The 20,926-nt window shown below is 53.7% G+C and overlaps 3 protein-coding genes and 1 long non-coding RNA gene across 9 annotated transcripts; 2 read left to right on the top strand and 2 right to left on the bottom strand.

Annotated features, from left to right (window-relative positions):
* The first annotated feature begins 102 nt into the window (after window positions 1-102).
* On the top strand, window positions 103-6,973 carry DQX1 (DEAQ-box RNA dependent ATPase 1). 6 transcript variants are annotated; one of them, XM_053890855.1, is made up of 12 exons: window positions 103-495; window positions 861-1,116; window positions 1,362-1,555; window positions 1,942-2,326; window positions 2,662-2,895; window positions 2,986-3,085; window positions 3,188-3,346; window positions 3,449-3,640; window positions 5,252-5,371; window positions 5,544-5,734; window positions 6,057-6,247; window positions 6,501-6,973. In XM_053890855.1, exons 2-12 carry the CDS (start codon window positions 880-882, stop codon window positions 6,655-6,657), a joined length of 2,160 nt encoding a protein of 719 aa, XP_053746830.1. In that variant the 5' UTR covers window positions 103-495; window positions 861-879; the 3' UTR covers window positions 6,658-6,973. The 6 variants fall into 6 exon arrangements, with proteins under 6 accessions (XP_053746830.1, XP_053746828.1, XP_053746831.1 ...); XM_053890853.1 differs by having other exon boundaries at window positions 2,986-3,346; XM_053890856.1 differs by lacking the exon at window positions 861-1,116 and having other exon boundaries at window positions 2,986-3,346.
* Window positions 6,974-7,689: 716 nt separating this feature from the next.
* Window positions 7,690-10,868, bottom strand: TLX2 (T cell leukemia homeobox 2). The gene is made up of 3 exons (XM_019442764.2): window positions 9,653-10,868; window positions 9,021-9,258; window positions 7,690-8,876 (listed from the first exon to the last, which is right to left on the bottom strand). Exons 1-3 carry the CDS (start codon window positions 10,050-10,052, stop codon window positions 8,660-8,662), a joined length of 855 nt encoding a protein of 284 aa, XP_019298309.1. The 5' UTR covers window positions 10,053-10,868; the 3' UTR covers window positions 7,690-8,659.
* A 3,691-nt stretch (window positions 10,869-14,559) lies between these two features.
* Window positions 14,560-16,000, bottom strand: LOC128773541 (uncharacterized). Its single transcript, XR_008417901.1, has 2 exons — window positions 15,888-16,000; window positions 14,560-15,677 (listed from the first exon to the last, which is right to left on the bottom strand). It is a non-coding gene; the product is annotated as an uncharacterized LOC128773541 (long non-coding RNA).
* PCGF1 (polycomb group ring finger 1) lies at window positions 15,976-18,266 on the top strand. Its single transcript, XM_019442651.2, has 9 exons — window positions 15,976-16,082; window positions 16,510-16,615; window positions 16,772-16,924; window positions 17,100-17,171; window positions 17,294-17,399; window positions 17,582-17,615; window positions 17,713-17,799; window positions 17,935-18,015; window positions 18,119-18,266. The coding sequence occupies exons 1-9, from the start codon at window positions 15,990-15,992 to the stop codon at window positions 18,164-18,166; spliced, it is 780 nt and encodes a 259-aa protein (XP_019298196.1). The 5' UTR covers window positions 15,976-15,989; the 3' UTR covers window positions 18,167-18,266.
* The last annotated feature ends 2,660 nt before the right edge of the window (window positions 18,267-20,926 follow it).

Genomic DNA, 20,926 nt, shown 5'->3' with positions numbered 1-20,926 from the left:
TCAAAAACCTACTGAGCAGGTTCCTTTTTCCTTGGTTGGGGAAGAACATGGGTGAGAGCCTCCTTGTGGGTTTGTGGGAGGTGGTTGAAATCACCTCTTCGTGTCAAGAGATGAGTGATATTAAGGAAGTATAACTGAACGAAAGACCAGCAGCCACTGGACCCTAGCTTGGGTGTTCAGCTCAGCTTTGTGAAGAAACAGCTTGCAAAACTTCAAGTCCCAAGATGCCTTTCACTAACAAGTACAATATACATCGTAGAGTACACATGCTCAGTGTGGTGTCTGGAACCTGTTTTCCTTATAGGCTTCTGACAGGTTAAATAAGGTGGAGCAAATGGCCCCACCCCAAAACCAGTCTAGGGTTCCCATTTAAGCCCAGCCCCAGGGTGGAGCCGGAATTTACCTTTGTACTTCACTCTGGTCTGGGTTGGTGGTGACTGGCTGGGTGGGTCCAGAACTGGCTGCCATCCTGACACGTCTCAGAGCTGCAAGCAGGTTTGAATCCAGGATCCTTGTGGCCCTCTCGCCGCACCCCCCCCCCCTCAATTCTTGTCCCCTTCTTCTTATTCTTTATCCTTTTCCTCTCGGAGCCTTCCCACAGGATACCACAATTCCTGCTGCCCTGGAGGCCCCCTATGTTAGTCACAGGATTTTTACTACCTGACTACAGGTTAATAGTCCGCTTATGATAGTACCTCACTTTCAGACTCCGGTCTCCGCGGTTTTGTAGCAGGCAAGAAATGCTGGGAAGGATGGACCCCAGTGCAGTATCACCTGAGGGTACAGGTTAGGGATCAAGGGTGGGAAGATGGTGTAAGTCATTTCATACGAGGCCTTAATCACTGCCCTGCCTTCTGTAGGTACTGCCAGTCAGCCACCATGGCCTCTCGGCTTCTTGGGCTGGCAGAAGAGTCTGGCCCAAGCCCCAGGGAGTCTGAATTGGCTGTGAACCCCTTTGATGGGCTCCCATTCTCTTCCCGCTACTACGAGCTTCTTGAGCAGCGCCGGGCCTTACCCATCTGGGCTGCTCGCTTTATCTTCATGGAGCAATTGGAGAGTAGCCCCTCGGGAGTGGTGTTGGTGTCTGGAGACCCTGGCTCTGGCAAGAGCACCCAGGTTGGGGGAGATTCTGGGAGTAGAAAAAGGGAGGGGCTAGAGAACTGGTCCTTCCACAGGCAAAGTGGGGGTTGGGCTGCATGGGGTTACTGGGGAGGTGGTCAAAGGGAGACCAGTTAGACTGACCCAGGGTGGCTGGTGAAAGACCAGGGAACTCCCCAAATGAAAGTGGCCACAGCGCCCCAGCACTTCTGACTGAAGTCCTGCATCTTGCTGATTGGTTGTCCTTCCTGTCCCTACCCCAGATCCCTCAATGGTGTGCAGAGTTTGCATTGGCCAGGGGTTTCCAGGAAGGCCAAGTAACTGTCACTCAGCCCCACCCTCTGGCAGCCCTGAGCCTGGCCCTGCGGGTTGCCGATGAGATGGACCTAACCCTGGGTCATGAGGTTGGATACAGCATTCCCCAGGAAGACTGCACTGGGCCGGACACCCTGCTCAGGTGAGGCCTCTTGCAGGCCTGACCCAAATCTAATTCCCCTCACCCAGTAGAAACAAGCCCAGCCCTCTGACATCTCACCATACACTCCCTCAGCCCAGTTCACCCTTTAAATCATGCGTGACACAATGCTGAATGAAGCCCTTAACCCCAGCCAGGGACCTCGGACACTCAACCTCACCCTCATCATGAGTCCCACTCTCCCAACTGGAGTACACCTTGTGAACAAAGTGTCATCAGTGGGGTTGTGGGTCTCAATACAGGTTCACAGTCTTTTTCTGACCTTATAATCAAAAGCCTAGCCCCCTCCCCCAACAGGAAGTCACTCCCCTGGACTCTTGGAGCTGGTCACTATCCACACTGACTCCTCCCACTGCCAATGTCAACAGGTTTTGCTGGGACAGGCTGCTTCTACAGGAGGTGGCCTCAACCCGGGGCACAGGAGCCTGGGGCGTGCTGGTGCTGGATGAGGCTCAGGAGCGGTCAGTGGCCTCGGATTTGCTCCAGGGGCTACTGCGAAATGCCAGCCTGGGAAACCTTCCAGGGGACTCAAGAGTGGTTGTGGTTACTGACCCTGCCCTTGAACCTAAGCTCCAAGCCTTCTGGGGAAATCCTCCTATTGTGCGGGTACCCAGAGGGCCTGGTGCATGTCCCACTCCTGTATACAGGGACACTGTCCCTACTGATCGAGTGGAAGCTGCCTGCCAAGCTGTGACTGAATTGTGTACGAAGGAGACTCCAGGAGATGTGCTAGTATACCTGCCCAGTGAGGAGGTAAAAATGGGCTGCAGAAGGAGATTCACATGTATGCCGCCTTCCTTTCTGGGGGAGCAATGCTTGTTAGGAACATTGGAGTTATAGTATTTACTATGTTGGGGTCCTTAGGAAAAACTCAAGGACTTCAGGGTAAAGAGGTCTACCACCCCCTTTTCGAATCCTTGTTAAGGCAGAGACTGTGGTTCAGTGAATTCCTGAAATTATAACACCCCCAACTTTATGAGTATGTGCATTTTTTCAGAGTGAAAGACCATAGCTTTCATCAGTTTTTCAAAAGGGTTTGTCACCCGAAAAAGGTGAGAACTGCCTTAATGCCCCACCCTTCTCTTCAGGAAATTTTGCTGTGCTGTGAATCCTTGTCCAGGGAGGTGGGGCCCTTGGCTCTCAGAGGGCCTCCACCACGAGTGCTGCCCCTTCACCCAGGACATGGCCCAGCTGTTCAGGCTGCATACGAGGACATAGACTTGGGTGCCAGAAAGGTCGTGGTCACTCACTGGCTGGCTGACTTCTCCTTCTCCCTCCCTTCCATCCGACATGTCATTGACTCAGGACTGGAGCTTCGAAGTGTGAGTGAGAGAGATGAGGGGGATGAGGGGGCTAAAGATAGAAGTGGCCCGCTCTGATCTGTCTTGGCCTTGGTTGGGGGGCGGTGACAGGTGTACAATCCTCAGATCCGAGCAGAATCCCAAGTGTTGAGACCAATCAGCAAATGTCAGGCAGAGGCAAGAAGACTCCGGGCAAGAGGGGTCCTACCAGGTAAGAGCCTTTGCCCTTCTGAGATCAAACATGAAAAGTCACCACACACAAACTCTGAGAAATCTACGGTGGCCTTCTGTCCCAAATCTTTTCTCCCCTCAGGATCCTGCCTCTGCCTGTACCCTAAGTCCTTCCTAGAACTAGAGGCGCCCCCACTGCCCTCACCCAGGGTATGTGAGGAGAATCTGAGCCCCCTGGTGTTATTACTAAAGAGGAGACAGATTGCAGAGCCAGGGGAGTGTCACTTCCTGGACCGGCCTGGTGAGCACCCCTCCTGCCCAAGTCCCACTGCCTGACCTCCAGGCTCTCCGGGCTCTCCAGGCTCTGAGACTTCCTGCCCTATAAGCCCTGTTTCCTCACCAGCTCCAGAAGCACTGATGCAGGCCCTAGAAGACTTAGACTATCTGGCAGCTCTGGATGATGATGGGAACCTGTCAGACCTGGGAGTCATCCTATCAGAGTTCCCCCTGCCCCCTGAGCTGGCCAAAGCCCTGCTGGCCTCCTGCGAGTTTGACTGTGTGGACGAGATGCTCACCCTGGCCGCCATGCTCACTGGTATAAATCACTTCTGTCTCTGGCTCTTGACGCCACTTCAGTCCTTCCCAGCCCTTTCTGATGTTCTGGTGCTCCAAAGGCCGGCCCCATCTCCTACGCTTCCCTTACAGTGCCCAAAAACACAGCCTTAATCACTTACCCTTCTCCTGTCTCGTTAGCCTTTTCCCAATGCTGGTTCTTGCCTCCAATATGCTTAAATCTCTCCTGTTATTACTAAAGCTCCACACCCCTCTCCCTCCACACTCTACTCCCCAGCAGCTATACAGAATAACCTCTGTCCCAGTCTGCCTAGTGTGTTCCTGCCCACTGCATCCCAGCCTTAGGCCCGTAGCAACCCTGACAAGTCTCAGCTCAGCAGTGACCTCCCACCCCACCCCCCAGGCCGAATCCACTAAACACTTCTGAGCCCTTCCTGGTTCCTTATGACCTTCTGACACTTGAAAATGCCGACCACTCCCACCTTGAAACTGCCCGCTCCCTAAGCCTCTGTGACCTGCTTCTCTGGGTGTTCATCCTACTTCTCTGGTCATTCCCTTCATCTCTTCCCGGGCTCGTTGTCCTCTGCTTACCCACGGTAAATTAGACCTCCGAGTTCCATCCTTTCCCCTTTTGCCTTCTCATTCCTTGAACTCTCCGAGCAAGTTCATGCACACCCATGGTCTTTAGTGCCATCTTTACACTTAAAATTTCCAAACCTTGTATCTCCCTGCCAATATCGTTCTTCTGAATCTTAGATTTATATATCCAACTCCTGATGGACATTTCTACCAGAATTGTCCACAGTATCCCAGCCCAGAGCTGAACTCAAGCACTTGCTTAAACTGTTCCCTCACCACCACCACAAAAGCATGCCATCCCCTCTGCAGCTCTACTACCATCATTCCAACTAATATTTCTCCGGGTTCTTTCATTTTTATCTCCTAAATGTGTGTGTGTGTGTGTGTGTGTGTGTGTGTGTGTGTGTGTTTTAATTCATCTGTTTGTCTTCAAACTCACTATCAGTGCCAGTGTTAGATCCTCATCCCCACTGAGACTGGATTCCTTTAGCCTTCTAACTTGTCAAGTAAACTTCTTCAAACACGTGGACTCTCTTACTTCAAAACTCTTCTCCAACAGCTACTCTTTACCTTCCAGATAGAATATAAACTCATCAGCACAGCACATCCAACCTCTCATGACCTGGCACATACCTGCCTCTCCAGCTTTATCTGCTGCCACTGTGCCACACATGCCATTCTCTCTACCCTTACTAAGTGCTTGCAGTTCTCCAAACGGGCCACATTACTAACGTCTGTGCCTTGCCATGCCCACAGTTCAGACTCTCTGCCCCTTTGCCACTGAGCTAATTCCTAACAAAACTTCAAACATTGGCCCACACACCTGTTGTGCTGATCAAGCTTGCTTATGTCTCCCACTAGACTCTAAACTACTTGAGGGCAGAGACTCTTTCATTATTTATGTTCACCGTCTAATAAAGTTTATAGCACCTAGAAGTTATCGATGTCTTTTGAATACATTTCCCAAAATGGCATTTTATACCTTTTCACCCTTCCTTCTGTACTGCTATCCTCTCTCATTCCCCAAAATGACCTTCCTTGTTTCTGCCTCCAGCGGCCCCTGGGTTCACCCAGCCTCCACACTGTGCAGAAGAAGCTGCCTTGCGCCGAGCCCTGGAACACACAGATGGTGATCACAGTTCTTTGATCCAGGTGTATGAAGCCTTTATACAGAGTGAGTAGCCCACTCGGCATCTTCTTATAAAATCCCAGATTTTCCAAAGAGGGGAAGCAGTATGCAACCAGCTGGCAGATCTCTATGCCCAGGAGGAGGTGGCCCTTTGACCAAACTCTGGGTTCTCTTGGGGCTCTCTTTGTAGTTGTAGCTGTTCCCTTTCCTCTTTTAGGTGGAGCAGACAAAGCTTGGTGTCAGGCTCGGGGGCTAAACTGGGCAGCATTGTGCCAAGCCCGGAAACTTCGAGGTGAACTCCTAGAACTCATGCAACGAATTGAACTTCCCTTGTCCCAGCCAGCCTTTGGCTCTGAGCAGAATCGCAGAAACCTTCAGAAAGCACTGGTGTCAGGATACTTCCTTAAGGTTAGGGGAAAGAGTTGGGGTGAAGGTCATAAATGGAGCAGAAAGCAGAGGGATCAAAAATTGATATGCCGTCCTGAAATTGGAGTCCAGATGATCATTCAAAGGATTTTTAAGAACCAGAAGAAATTTTTGAGGCATTGGAGTACAGGGGGCTATGGGAAATGCCATATGATAGGGACTCTAACACCTAGAGATGATGCTTTACTTTTAATACTCTCGCCACCCTTCCTAATTCTTTCTCAACCCCCTTTTCTTTTTTCTATTGTCCTCCTCTCCCCCGCCCCCACCACTCACTCCCTCACTATCTTTGCTTTTTAATGAGGTGGCCCGAGACACAGATGGGACTGGAAATTACCTGCTCCTAACACATAAGCATGTGGCCCAACTCTCCCCATACTGCTGCTACCGAAGCCGCCGGGCTCCAGCCAGACCTCCACCATGGGTGCTTTACCACAATTTCTCCATTTCCAAAGACAACTGCCTTTCCATTGTTTCTGAGATTCAACCACAGATGTGAGTTCCCTGACACCCCTCCTATGTTGCCCATTCCCCTTCTAGGGGCCAAAATTATGGCTGGGGAGTTAGAGAGCCTTAAGGAGAGGAGGATATCTTAGTGGTTTGTAGTGACATATGATTTGAAGAGGCAGGGTTTGTGGACAGAATGGGAAGTTTAAGAATCTGTATTACAAAAAAAAAAAAAAAAAAAGAATCTGTATTACAAGAGAGGATACAGAAGTCATCTTCTGATTGTGACTCTCTCTGTCAGGCTGGTGGAATTGGCCCCTCCATACTTCCTTAGTAACTTGCCTCCCAGTGAGAGCAGAGACCTCTTGAACCAGCTGAGAGAAGAAATGGCAGATTCTTCAATAGAAAGTGAATCCCCCTCCACCCAAGAGTTTGGAGATGCCTGTGTCCTGCAGTGACTTGCCTAAGGAATGGAACTGAGCTCATCTCAAGGCATTAGATCCCCCACAGGCTAGCACTAAGGCAGCCAGCCAGATTTAGAAGGCCAAAGGTTAGGGTCAAACGTAAATCCTGGAATCTGAGACTCAAGAAGTGGTAGACCAAGAGTGGAGGGAATTGGGAAAGCCACAGTATACATAAGGTTGGACCCTTTCCTTAGCCTTCTTCTATTTATTGGAGAGTGACTGACATGTCACCGCCAAGCCCCCAACTTATGCCAAACCCATCTTTGTGTGCTTCATTTTGGCCTATAAAAGTTCTTTTTCTGTGTGTCAAGTTTGAGTTTTGTTCTGCAGCAGCATACACAACATCCATGAGTTAGAGATGACACAATATCATCCAACTCCCCCCAACAATATCCTCTTGCCTGGTTCCCTCCTGTGGTCAAGACTTGGTGCTGTGACTGACCTAGCTGTCACTAACCTAGAACATGAGCAGTTTGACAACAGTTGGTCTCTGACTCTGCCCAAAGCTCACTTCCCTCTGTCTTACTGCTGCCTCTAGGGGAGGAAGAATGAGAGTGCTGTAAGAAATCAGACAAAAATCTTCCCTTTTCCACATACAACTTAGATCCTGCTCCTTCTTAAACCTCATGGCTGTTGCAACCATCCCCAAACTCTTAACATTCCATCAATAAGCTTCCCAGCAGCCCCTAGCCCACTCACAAGCTAAAGTCTTTCTAACAACTTCAGGGACATCATGCTTTCCTTTCTTTCCAGCTGAGTGCTCATTCCCTTTTCTTCCTTTGAACTATTAACTTTGATATCCTCCATCATCTTGCACATTGTAAATGTGTTTGTAGAAATTGGTAGAAAGAAAGATTTAATCCTTACAACTCTGCTTTTTTCTCCTCAGAGTGTCCTCCCCTTGGAGAGTCTATCTGTTCTCATCATTCTATCTCCACGTCTGCGTAGATGTCAACCAACCTCTCCCAAAAGCACTTTTCCAGAATGTATTTTCTTTAGGTCTGGCATTTAGTTTTGCCTGCAGAGTTATCGTGCTCCAGTCTTTTCATTCCTCTTTATTATCCACAACACCATTGATCTCCTGGTCCTCTACATTTCCAACCTTGGAATTATCTTTGATTCTTCTCAGATATCCCTCCTTATTTGCCAAATTCTGCTCACCCTAACTCCACAGGGCCCATTAATTTTATCCACTGCTCCCCCCCTCCCCTCTCTGTCCCCATAGGACACCAGAGCCAGATTAGTGACTGTGTCTTTCATGGGGTGTATAAGCATCCGTCTTGCCTGCCGCCCAGGCACGTTGTGAGGCTCAAGGAGGAGGACGGAGTCAGCGGGTTGAACACACACGACAACATGAGGTTCAAAGTCAGGAAGGTATCCTTGGCGATTATTTTACAGTTGAAGAATGAGATGCCCAGTGTGGATAACCCTCTGGTTCCTGTCACAGTCAGTCAGACTCTCACCCTCCAGCACCTCCTCCGTTATACCACTGTCATTGGTGTCTTCTTTCCTTCCATCACACCTTTGGTATAGGCCCAGGCAGTGCGTGCGAGCTGCCGCCGTCCCATCCCAGCACCACCTTGAGCTTGCCCTGTGGGTCCAGAACCCCAGCACTAACCCACCCTCGGAAGAATCCGTAGTCCTCAGGAGAGCAGCTCCCATTGGCCAGCCCTCCCCCTCCCCTCACCTCATTGGCTACCATACTGCAGGTCCCGCCTTCTCGGCTCCTCGGATTCCAGCTGGGGTGCAACCACAGTTGACTGGGAAATGGCGGGAAAGGCCACGTCTAAGCACGGTGCTACCGTGCAACGCTAGCCTGGGAGCCGGCAGTGGCCCAGGAGCCCTAGACGATAGCCTCAAAGCCAGCCCTTCCTCACAAGCTCCGCTACCACAGAGCCACGGCATGGTCAGCCGCGCGCTCCGTGGCCCTGAGCACGGCGCTCCACGCGGCGCCTCGGTCCGGAAAAGAGCGCTCGGCGGGTTGGGCAGGCGTCGCTCACACCACCGAGGCGAGCCCAGACACAGAAGCCACCTTGTTGTCCTCGGCCCAGGGCTGTAGGTTCTGCAGCGCAAAGAGCGACGAGTTGTGCAGGCAGAGTGGGTCGGGGGGCAGCGGCGGCCGCAGAGGCCGGGGTAGGGCGTCCTGCTGCAGGTGCAGGAGCAGCCGGCCCGCGCGGTGCCGCTCCGCCTCGCGTTCCTCCGCCGTCTGGCGCCTGTGAAAGTCGAGTCGCGGTGTCAGGCCAGCCCTCGCTCACCCCGCGCCTCATCGTCACCGCCGGGCCAAGGTGCCTCACCCGCCCCGCGCCTCACCGCCACTTTGACGCCACCCGCCAGCCGTCGCGCGCCCCGCGCCTCACCGCCACTTGGTGCGCCGGTTCTGGAACCAAGTCTTGACTTGTGCGTCGGTCATGCGCAGGGCCTTGGCCAGCGCTGCCCTCTCGGCCGAGGCTAAGTACTTCTGGCGCAGGAAGCGCCGCTCCAGCTCCAGCACCTGAGAACGGGAGAAGGACGTGCGCGGCTTCTTCCGCTTCGGAGGGGTCCGGTTTTGGTAGGGGTGGCCTATGCGGCGCGTCCCGGAGAAGGGCGAGAGTGCGGCTACAGGGAGGAAGAAAGAACAGGGCAAGGTTTTCAGGGCAGCCCTTCCAGGTGCCCCAGGCTCGGCCTCGCATCAGCAAAGGCCTCCAGACAAGAAAGAGCCTCGGAAGAAATGGCCCTCCCCCTCTGCTAAGGAAGAGACGGCCCCCGGAACTTCATCCTTCCCTCCCTTCAGTGTGCACTGTGGCCTGCAAAGGAGGGCGCGGGCATCGACGGCAGCTCCTACCCCATCGTCTCTCTTAAGCAGCGCGACCACGAGACACAAATTGGGGAAGGATCGCCTGGGTTGATCCGGGCAGGGAGCGTACGGGGAAGTTGAGTTGGAGCAGAACGATCAAAGATGAGGGAAGGGGGTCAGTGTGGGGCAAGACGCTGGAGGGTCGGGCAACCTCACCCGTGAGCCGGTCCTTGGCAAAGCGGCGGCCGCTGTCCATCCAAGGGAAGGTGAGTCCCGCTAGGCCCCCGGCTCCGCCCAAGCCAGAGGGTCCAGGCACCGCAGGGGCACCTCCCGCAGGCGGCGGCACTGGCAGCGGACGATGCGCCGGGACGCGGATCACGCCACCTGGGCCCATGCCGGAGCTGCCAGGTAGGGGGGCCAGCGATCCCGCGGGGCCGTAGCTTGAGGTTCCGTGAAATCCACCCGAGAACGCCACACTCTCCCCATGGCCCTGGCCCGACCGACCGGGGCCTAGGCTGCTCCCGGGGGGTTCCGGGCAGCTCAGGATCTGGTCGATGCCAAAGCTGATTGGCTCGTGGTGCGGGAGGTTGTGCGAGGCCAGGACCGCCGGCTCCATGGGTCCGGGTCAAGGAGGACCGCAGGAGGTTTGGCGGTTGGGGAGGGCGCCCCAGGCAACTCTGGGAGCCCAGCCGCGGAGCGCTGGGGGCGACGGCCTCAGGGGCCCGCGGAGCTGGCCGCGGCGGGTCCCCGGGCCCCCCGGGAAATCTTCATGCCTGTGCACGGGGAGTAGCCGCGCCCGTGCCGGCCTCTGCCGGGCGTCGGCGCAGGGACTCGCATCCCGGGGGAGCGCGACCGGCGGGGGCCCCAGGAGTGCCCTTGCTGTCTCTGAAGCTCAGATGGACGCTAGGGTGCCGGGGCCTCTGCCCAAGTGCAGGGTGGAGAGGGTTGGCCGGCTGGGGCTGGGGCAGTGACTGACAGATCAGCACTGGGTGGGCAGTGGGGGCTGGGGGTAGGGCAGGGGCGGGGCCGGACCCGTTAAAGGGAAAGAGACGCCTGTTTGTGCGAAACACGGGGAAGAGTGGCGGGCGGGTATGGTGGGGGTAAGGGGGGAGGTGGCAAGGGTGTTAGGAACCAGGCTCAGCACGGGAGGGGCCAGAGCTTGGGCCGCTGCCCGCTGAGTCAGCCGAGATGCGCACAGCAACTCCATCCTCACCGGCCTCCGCCTTGGGCCTCCTCGGCCTCACCGGCTTCCTCGCAGGTGCCTCCTCCCACAGCCCCCACTCTTCGTCTCGCGATGGGTCCTGCCTGCCAACTCCCGGATTCGTTGTGGCCCCCGCCTAAGTGCCCTCGAAGACCAAATCTCGTTGTGGCTTCCTGGCTGCGATGGGAAGCGGTTGGGGAACAGCGCCGACGAGTTGGAGGCCCGGGAAGAGGACAGGTGTGGGAAGGGAGTGGCAGGGCGCGTCTGGGGGGCTAGGGCGGGCAACAACCACTCTGGGCTAGCTATCCTGGTGCACCTCCCGGCCTCTCCCATAGGGCCCCTACCTCCTTCCGGGAGCGCCAGCAATTGGTGCCCTGTGTTTCTTAGAATTTCGATTTTCTGAAATCGATGTAGAGCGGACCATTGGCCCAAGCTGGGCCAACTCCGGCCGGTGAGAGCCCCAAGCCCCCGACAGGGGACCACCAATGCGGGACTCTGCCCCTCCACTACGCGCCTAGGAAGTCTATTCTCACACACTTCTCCCCTCCCTCCTCAAAGTCAGGAGGACAAAATCGCCACAGGCGACACATGAGTCCTCACCGAAGCCTTGGGTGGGGGGGGGGGGGGGGATCAGCCGCCTCATTTCCCACAGACGCTACACCCCACCCAAGCCCTAGAAACTGTGCCTGGAGTGTGTCAGAGAAGGGAGGTGGGGAAAAACTGAAGCCGCTTGGTGACCTTATGACCTCTGGCCGCGGACCCAAGAACTGGGAGTGTGTGAACTCTGCGTCCTTCCCGGGATGGGACCCGGGCCCGGCGGGCCCCCGCGTCGTAGACCCGCCCCCGCCGCCGCCCGGCCCGGTGCAGGCCGCCATAATCGGGTTAGCTGGGTCGGAATTACATTACCTTCCCCGGCCCGCCCCGGCCCCGGGGGGGCCCTGGCGCCTCCGAGCCGGTGAGACTGGGCGCAAGGAGGGGGGTGTTCCTACCATTCTGAGGCGGGTGGGCACCGATGAGCCGCTTGGTCTGCCTTGGACACGTGGTGGCCAAAGGACCCCGCCCTGCTGTGCCAGCCCTAGCCCCTAGACTCCAGCGCACTCTGGATGCTCCACTCCAGGCTCCAGGCTGCCGGTTACCCGTGTAAGCCGAAATGCCTTCTAAGTCTAGTAAATGGGCTTCCCTGAGAGTACGGATCTTTCAGTTGATTCTCCAGGATCTCCTGGTAAAAGACTCTGCCCCTCCTTTCTCCCCAGCAGATGGGCTGCAGCCCAGTGCCTGAGGCAGGATGAGGGGTCTTTTCTCTCCAGGGAACTAGGAATGATATTTGGGCATCTGGGCAGGAAGATAAAGAAGAGAAAAAAGGGAGTGGATTTTCCCCCACTAAAGCCACCAGGCCCTGGTGTTCTCAGAAGCCTCATTCTGAAGGGAGTGGACCATGGGGGGAGGCAGGCAGTTGGCATTAATAATATGTAACATCTTCCCCCAATTTCTTGTCCACTTCCACTATGCAGTTTCTTCAGTCCTTTCCCCACCCTGCCAACAGCCCCTTCTGAAAGGCGGGCAGAGGATCCTGCCAATTTGGCAGCTGTGTTATCTTAGTGGAAAAGACAGCCATTATCACCTCCCCTAGCACCCTTTGTCAGCAGTAGAGAGATGGGGCAACTAGGGAGCATAAAAGTTCTGCTGTCCAGGGAAAACCACCGAGACAGCTTGGGCTGGATCCCCTGAACGAAAACAGAGGGCCTAGGGAGCCAGCAAAGTAAATAAAGACTCTGAGAGGAACTGGCCTGCAGGTTAGGAATCTGGCAGTCCCTTTACCCACTCTAGGGGGTGGGCCTCTGAGGAAAGGGTGGGCACTAATGTGTCTACAATCAAGCTGAATAAATCCTTCTTGAATGAATCAATCAGAGAGGAAGAGGCAACATCGTGCAGACCTGTATACCTGCTGACTGTTCATCCTGCCTTTTGAGGTCAGCACAGATGGCACTGCCTCCCAGAGATGGCCCAACCGATTCTTGGGCAGGGGAATGGTCACCAACCCAGTAATATATACATATCTTCTGGGGAGTTACAAAAAAAAACAAAAATTACTGCCTCACTTCAGAAACAATGGGTATTCAATTCTGTCAGCCACAGTCCTAGGAATTTCTCTGCTTGCCTCCACCTCTCTGATCCCAATTCTCTGGGAAAAGTGGTTCCTTTGAGTTTATATCTAGGATGGAGGCCCTGAGGTCAGAACTCCCACCTCCCATACACACTGCTTTGCATCCATCTCCCCATGTCCTACATGCATGCAGGTGGTCCCTAATTCTTCAAGTTGTCAGGCCTTTAAGCTTGCAGCTTCACAGGAAGAGGCACATTCTCAGCCTGTGCCTTTCCTTCCTTTCTGCTTTTTGTGCAGTGTCTTTCCCAGGAGATGGTCCCCACTCCTGCATCATCATTTCTGTCATTAGCTTAGTCCTTCCTACCCCCTGCTCTCTTAGGTCTCTTTTATCTGTACAAGAGAGATTTTTATCTCCAAGAGAGATTCTGTTTTTCTTTTCCCTTGTCCATCCCACCACATACCCACTGCCTCCACTTCCTCACCGTTTCTTTTTAAAACATTTTTTACTTATTTTTAAACTAATCTGTGTGCTCAACGTGGGGCCCAAACTTACAACCCCAATATCAAGAGTCACATGTTCTACCATCAACTGACCCAGCCAGGCACCCCCTCATCATTTATTCTTTTAACTTACCACAACCTGGTTTCACTACACTCTTTTTCAAAGAGCTCCCATGTCCATATTGAGGACTTCTCTGACATGTTTTACTCTCTGGCTCACCAACTGTTTCTTGAAATGTCCCTTTTGGTTTATGTAATATTGTCTTAGTCTACTTCTTTAGATTTTCATAATCAATGCTTATGTTTTTTCTCCACTGACTTTGGTTTTTCCACTGAAGACTGGGCATTCTCAGATCTCTGACTTCAGCTTTCCCTCTCTGTACATCTGCTCAGGTTTCACCCATTCTAACAGTCCCACCTATTATATCCACCCAGAAAACTCAGAGATCTCCATCCTTGGCTCTGACACTTGTTGTGTTCCAGCCTTTCTGTCCTAACCTTCTGGCCAGTTCTGCTTGCCTTTGCTGCACCCACCTTAAAGTCCACCAGGCTGGCGGACATGCTCCCCTTGCAAGCTCCCCGCTCACTTCCTCCTATAATGCTTTCTTTTGAAATATTTCAGATACAGCCCTTCCTTTCCATTTCCACTGATAAAACCCTAATCTAGGCCATCATCACCACCACCTATATCCATTCATTTGTTAATCTAGAAAATTTCGATTGAACACCTACCATGCACCAGACACTGGAGATATAGCTGCAGACATAACAGAAAAAAAAAAAAAAATCGTGCCACAACAAAGCTTATGTTCTAATGGGGGAGGCAGGTAAAACAAAAGACAATATATATTGAATAATAATAAATGCTAAGAAGAAGAAGAAAAAAAAGCAAAGAAAGGGGAGGAGTGAAAGGGTGGGGGTTGTGATTTATCTAAAGTGATCACAGAAGGCCTCACAGAGTAAAGACCTGGAAGAAAGGAGCCATTTGAACATCTGAGCATTTCAAGTTGGGGATAATGCAAGTATATCTTGGTGTTATCTGTGCAACAAACAGGGGTCCAGCATGGCTGGAGAGACTGAGTGATGGAGAGACCATGCAAAGCCTTGAAGGATTGTAAGGACTTGGGCTTTTATTCTGAAAAAGAAAGCTATTGGAATTTTAAGGAAAAGACACCTGATTTTTTAGTTTTATTTTTAACAGGTTTCTTAGGGTAAAACTAACATACAATAAACTGCACATATTTAAAGTGTACAAAAGTGTATGTATACACACATGAAACCACCACAGATAATAAACATATCCATCAACTCAAAAACTTAACTTATATCCTTTTTTATTCATATGGAAACGTGGAAGCAAGGAAAGCAGGCAAGAAGCCACTGCAATCAATCATCCAGAGGACAGATGATGGTATCTTGGACCAGGGAGGTAAGCAGTGGACGTAGTGAGAAGGGGTTAATTAAAAAATCACTAATCTCATCACTTTTTGCTGCTTTATCCACTCCAATTTACTAGAAGATAAATGAGCAAAATATTTCTTTCATAGAATAATTCCCTCTCTTCAAAACAAAAGGTCTGCTAGCTCCCCATTGCCCTCAGGCTAAAGTCCCAGCCCCATTAGGCCCTGTTTCTATCACTACTCCCACATCCACACCTCTGCCTCTTTCCTATCCCTCTCCCTGGTCAATCCCTTCGAATCTGCCTTTCTTTTCTATTTCCACCGCACTTCTTATCCAGGCACTCCACCCCCATTCTCTGAACTGTGACCACCCAAAGTCCCACTTCTTCCAGAAAGCCTTTGGTGGTCTCCATTGGGGTCTCTCCCTTGATTCTCCAACTGCACTTGACGCTAATACTTCACAGTAAACTTATCCTTGGTTTTTAATCCCACTGGAAGTACCTAAGGATGGCAGTGCACACGGTCTAGAGCTCCTGCGTCCTCTCCAAGTACGGGACTGGGCCTATGCTACCGCAGGCGCTCGCTGCTTCAGCGTGTCTATGTGCGCTAGTGTCCTAGTCCTCCTCCCCTCCTCCTTCGGCATCTGCTCTGCATTAGTCTGTCCCAGGCCTCCGCAGGCGCCGATGATTGAATCATCATCATTAACCAGGGTCTGCCCCCCCCCCCACTCGCCGCCACCACAAGCCCCGGCGGCAGAGGAGGATGGTGGGGGGGCGGGGGACGGAATAAGATCACTACCAAGTCCCTGGGGGTCCCTCCCTCCCCGCCACCCTCTCCGCGACTCCGCAAAGCCCCGAGAAAATCCCGCCGGGAGCCGGGAGAAGGCCTGCCATCCAGATGAAGCTCCGTAACGCGTACGCGTCAGCCGACGAGGGCGACTTTATGAGGAGAGGACCCGGGAGGGGCTTCTTTAGCGGGGTCGTGGTCACAGGAGATAGACGACCCTAAGCGGCGGCTGGCAGAGACCGCCGGGCCCTTTGGGGTAGAAGGCGATAGTCTTTTCAGGCTCCAAAAGTTAGTCCCGCGGTCGAGTAGGGTCTATTATGATGATTACTACAAGAGGTCAATGAGATAGGACCCCCTCCCCACGCCCCCCCACTCCCTAAATTACGGATTGAGGAGGGGGAGGGGCCAGTGAGGCTCAGGTGAGCACACGGGGAGAAAGGGACATGGGCGGGGCCTTACAGAGGGTCAACGAATCCGAAAAGACCTAAGCCCTCGTTGCTGGGCGACAAGTCCCGCCCCGCAGGCGGCACCGGAAGTGGCAGGCCGGGATCAGCCTTTAAGATGGCGTCTCCTCAGGGGGGCCAGATTGCGATCGCGATGAGGCTTCGGAACCAGCTCCAGTCAGTGTACAAGATGGACCCGCTACGGAACGAGGTGCAGGGGCGGCGGGGTTACTGCTGTGGTCGGCTAGCGGTGCGAACTGGGGCCGGCTAGAGGACGGGCGGTGGCTGGCCCGGCGCCCAGTGCGCCTGCGCAGAGACAGGGTGCCCAATGCGCCTGCGCGATTGCGATCGTGTTGCCAAACTCCGAGCTAGGACGCTTGCGCATTGTGCCGCCCACGTCGTGTAGTCTCCCCTGGGAAAGGAAGGTCGGGCGAGTCCACGGGAAGGGAGCCCCCGCTGTGCGCGGAGCCCCCTGCTGGGCGGAGGGGGAGTGTCAGCTCCCGGGAGCTAATCCCTTGCGGATCGTGCAGGGTGCGAGGCTTGGCCTTGGAGTGTGATGAAAGAGGCATTTTCGCAGCTGGGAAGGCGTATGATTTGGGGTTGGAGGGAATGGTTGGTGACGGGCAGTGTGTCCGCAGGAGGAGGTCCGAGTAAAGATCAAAGACCTGAATGAACACATCGTCTGCTGTCTGTGCGCCGGCTACTTCGTGGATGCCACCACCATCACAGAGTGTCTTCATACTTGTGAGTGCCCTGGACTCTGTCTGGTCCTTCAGGCCCTAGTCTCCACCAAGCTAGTTGCCAGGCTTTTGGCTGCCTGCCCCAACCACCCAGACACCCCACCCAGCCCGTGAATCCCATTCCCAGAGAGACTAAGAGTCTGCTCTTTCCTTCCTGCAGTCTGCAAGAGTTGTATTGTGAAGTATCTCCAAACCAGTAAGTACTGCCCCATGTGCAACATCAAGATCCACGAGACACAGCCACTGCTCAACCTCAAACTGGACCGGGTCATGCAGGACATCGTGTACAAGCTAGTGCCTGGCTTACAAGACAGTGAGTGACCAACCTCACTTTGAGGGGTCTCTGGAGGACTGATGCTGGGTGGCAGCTTGAGATGACAAAGGCTTTGGTGGGAATCATGTAGGTAAAGAGGTTGACAGCCGGACAGGGACAAAGTATGAGGGAGGGCTAATATTTACTTCCCACACCACCCCCCCCTCCATTCTAGGTGAAGAGAAACGGATTCGAGAATTTTACCAGTCCCGAGGCTTGGACCGGGTCACCCAGCCCAGTGGGGAAGGTATGTCCCTTGGCAGCAGGAGGGTAAAGTAAACCCCCCAGAGCATTTCTCCTGCCCAATTTTGCTCTCTGGGGAAAAAGGAGTATGGAATCTGTGCCACTCTCCTCACTACTCTTTCTTAGAGCCAGCCCTGAGCAACCTCGGCCTCCCTTTCAGCAGCTTCGACCACTCTAAAGCCCACTACTATCGATATGATGAGCAGCTGAGTCTATGCCTGGAGCGCCTGAGGTAAGGGTCAGGTCATGAATTGTCTGATGTGAAATGTCAGTGACCCAAAACCTGGGAGGGGCTTGGTGAGAGGCTGAGCAGTGAGGGGGAGTGTCTCTTCCCTTGAAGAGAGTATACCATGGCTCTGGGTGAGGTACAGGGGGAAAGATAGGGCTCCTAACCTGTGTCTGTTTCCCTCCTAGTTCTGGGAAGGACAAGAATAAAAGCATCCTGCAGGTGAGAGGGGCTGAGGGGAGGGCCTCTCTGAGGACTCACCTCCCCATTGCCCCTCCCTCACACACCTTGTCCTCTTGCCTTCCCTCCCTATCCCCAGAACAAATATGTTCGATGTTCTGTTAGAGCTGAAGTTCGTCATCTCCGAAGGGTCCTATGTCACCGCTTAATGCTGAATCCCCAGCATGTGAGTATTCCCACAGCCAGTTTTGGGGGGAAAGGGAGGAGCTCAAAGGGAGTTCACAGAGTCTGTAGTGGACCAGGGCAGTTCTTGACCTGCATGAGAGAGGGGTTTCTAAAACTGTCCCCATCTCCCTCCTAGGTACAGCTCCTTTTTGACAATGAAGTTCTCCCAGATCACATGACCATGAAGCAGATATGGCTCTCCCGCTGGTTCGGCAAGGTGAGCCAGGGCCGAGGCAGTCCTCAGGGCAGGGATGTGCTGAGGGGGCCTTTTGAGTAAGAATGCTCCCACTGACTGCTTCTTTTGCTTGTTTTCTCCTTAGCCATCCCCTTTGCTTTTACAATACAGTGTGAAAGAGAAGAGGAGGTAGGGGCCAAGCCCCCACCATATCCCTGTCCCTTTCCCTCCCCAGATATTTATGTGAAATTAACTGCGGCTTTATTTTTTGAAATAAAAACTTTAAAAAAGCATCTTTTCTCTTCCTTCCACCTATGCATGCTTTGTTCTGTGTCCTGCTTCCCTTAGAAGTCCTCTGAGTTTCATCATGAAAGAGGGCCTCTCTCTGTCCCTTGCCCCTCAGTGAATTGCCAAAGGAGAAGGGTAGAGGACTCTATACGTGTAAAATTCAGAAGGTGAGCTAAGTGGAACCAGGCTAACCCATACCAGCTCTTGTGTGGGGGGTGTGTGTGTGTGTGTGTGTAGGTAGGGAAGGCTTTCTGGAGGGGAGCTGTCACTCTACTTGAGTGTTGCAGCATATGCTACAAGCTTGAGTGGAGGTGTCTTGATTCAAGAGTAGGGCTAGGGTTGGACAGTGGCCACTGAAGGACTGAAGAAGAGTGCTATTTTAAAGGAAAAAATCAAAGAATTGCACTATGGAAGGAATCGAAAAAAAAAAATTATGGGGTGGGACACAGGGAGAACAAGAGTGTTGATTTGGAGACATGGTTGTCCTTCAGGTACCCGGGCTAGGTGAAGCAAGGATGAGGAGAGGGAACTAGTGTCCAGCAGAGCAAAGGCAGCTTCAAGTAACAAGAGGGAAGCAGCAAGGCTGTTAACTCCCTTGATTAATTCAGCAAACATCCCTTTTTTATAGGAGCCCAGCCATGAGCCTTAGGCTCTGGAAACAAACTTAGCTAGTCTTCCTGTTCTATGACCTCTTAGTGGGGTAGTCAGAAACTTGCCCGACTGGGCCAATAACAGATGGAGGAGAAAGCAAGTTCCTGAAGGAAGCTAACAGGCTGTGGCTGAATCTGGGACAAGTGGGAGGGAGCAAGCAGCATAAATTGTGGCCAGAACTCAAGTTGGAACCTAAATCTTACATTGGCCTAAGTCTGACTCCCGTGAGTTCAAAGGGGTCATTGTGCCTAGCTGGTGAGGGCTGAAGGCACAGAGCTCCCAGGGATAGAGATGAGGTGGCAGAAGACTTGGGAGGAGGTGTACAGTGAAGGAGGTCTGAACTGGCTGAGAGAGCCTGAGACTGGGGCGGGGGTTAAAGGGACTGGGCATAGCAACCACTGCACGGTGGACCTGGGCTTCCCTCCACACAGATGAAGCTTGTAGACCATGAGAAAAGCACAATGTGGGGAGGCTGCAGAAAGCAAGAGCCCTCAGGTGTGAGGGGCAGGCAACAAGCAAGAGGGTGGGGACATTGCAGAACAACCACCCTGACAGAATCTCCCAAGATTCCCCATGCCTCCGTGTTTCCAGCTGCATGCCTGGAATGCCTGTCCCCCGATGCCCATACTCAGCTGTCTTTTCAAGGTCCAAGTGTCACTTCCTCCAGAAAACCCTCTCTCTGCCGGGACCCGGGGTTTTCCATTCCTTTGCATCAGCCTCTACACCAACATATATCTAGGGATTTGGGATTCATTATATCTATCTCAGGGCTCCCCCCCGTCTCTTCCGGGGACTCCATGCCCACTCAAGCAGCCACACTGAGGCTGTTCTCAAAGAGTTTGTCGGTGAAAGGGCATTTTCTTTTCTTTTTTTTAATGTTTATTTTGAGAGACAGAGCGTGCTTGCAAAACAGGAGGAGGGGCAGAGAGAGGTAGAGAGAATCCCAAGCAGGCTCTGGGCTGACAGCAAGGAGCCACAAGTGGGGCTTCATCTCACCGACTATGGGATCATGGCCTGAGCCTAAATCAAGAGTCGGGGGCTAAACCAACTGAGCCACCCCTGAAAAGGCATTTTCAAGGAATGACTCACCAGGGAGAGGTTTGGACTTGGGGAGAAGGAGGTAGAAACGTTCCTGGGGACTTTTCAGGTCCTAAGTGGCTGCAGGAGGAGTTGGGGAGTAGCTTGGGGCTTGGCAGGAGCTTGGCGTCAAAAAGGCCCAGTCAGAAGATAAGGCTGATTTAGGGACCAAGCCTCAGGATGAGGCTTTTGACAAGGCATGGTTTGAGGCCAAGGAGCCTTAGAAGGTGCTCAGGACAGGATCTGGGATGGCGGCCCAGTGGCGGCCTCAACAGGGGCCCAGCAGAACCTTCTTTTTGTCTGTCAGCGGTGGTGGCAGAGGCAGCTGTGGTGAGTCTCCCGAGGTGGCTGATGCAGGCCAGCTGCGGGCGCTGCGCCACACAGACCCTGTGCCCCTCAGGTCACGATCTGCGCCACGGGGTGAGGGGTGGGGGTGCAGAATCAAGCCCAGGGTTCTCTTGGGCCGCGCGACCCAGAACGCGCTCCTTGTCTTCAAAGAGGCGGCCGCAGGGCAGTCCCAGCGCGCAGCCGGCCCACTCCCGGGCGCCCTTGACCTCGCTGTGCTTCCGGTGGTGGGAGGGAGCGGGGGCATCAGTACTCACGGGCAGGGCCCAGCCGGCCATTGCCCCTGCCGCTTCCGTTTCCGCGGTCCACTCTCACCTGGGGGAAGGGAGCACCGAGATTTGTGCCCTTGGCACAGGAGAGAACAGGTCCCTCTTAGCCCGGGCAGTCTGTCCCCGGCCCGGGGTGGGCGGGAAAGGAGGGAAAAGGTACTTCACTGGTAATGGAGCAGGGGGTCTCGCTGTGCGTGTGTGTGTGTGTGTGTGTGTGTGTGTGTCCCGCCGCTCCCCCAGCTCGGCTCGCACGCCCCCAGAGCTCTTTATGAGCCGGCGGAAAGGGCCAGAAAGGGCTCACGGACCCAAGCAAGGCCCTAGAA

Source organism: Panthera pardus, unplaced genomic scaffold (genome assembly GCF_024362965.1).
Source record: "Panthera pardus isolate Hobbes unplaced genomic scaffold, ASM2436296v1 HiC_scaffold_25, whole genome shotgun sequence".
Lineage (NCBI taxonomy): Eukaryota > Metazoa > Chordata > Mammalia > Carnivora > Felidae > Panthera > Panthera pardus.
This window is presented reverse-complemented; position numbering and strand designations above follow the sequence as displayed.

Coding starts and splice junctions, on each gene's coding strand:
- TLX2 (XM_019442764.2), bottom strand. CDS start 10,052: ATGGAGCCGGCGGTCCTGGCCTCGCACAACCTCCCGCACCACGAGCCA. Junction 9,259..9,652: donor TGCCAAGGACCGGCTCACGG/GTGAGGTTGCCC, acceptor TCCTCCCTGTAG/CCGCACTCTCGCCCTTCTCC. Junction 8,877..9,020: donor AACCGGCGCACCAAGTGGCG/GTGAGGCGCGGG, acceptor CGACTTTCACAG/GCGCCAGACGGCGGAGGAAC.
- PCGF1 (XM_019442651.2), top strand. CDS start 15,990: ATGGCGTCTCCTCAGGGGGGCCAGATTGCGATCGCGATGAGGCTTCGG. Junction 16,616..16,771: donor CACAGAGTGTCTTCATACTT/GTGAGTGCCCTG, acceptor TCCTTCCTGCAG/TCTGCAAGAGTTGTATTGTG. Junction 16,925..17,099: donor AGTGCCTGGCTTACAAGACA/GTGAGTGACCAA, acceptor CCTCCATTCTAG/GTGAAGAGAAACGGATTCGA.
- DQX1 (XM_053890853.1), top strand. CDS start 880: ATGGCCTCTCGGCTTCTTGGGCTGGCAGAAGAGTCTGGCCCAAGCCCC. Junction 1,556..1,941: donor GGGCCGGACACCCTGCTCAG/GTGAGGCCTCTT, acceptor CAATGTCAACAG/GTTTTGCTGGGACAGGCTGC. Junction 6,248..6,500: donor TCTGAGATTCAACCACAGAT/GTGAGTTCCCTG, acceptor TCTCTCTGTCAG/GCTGGTGGAATTGGCCCCTC.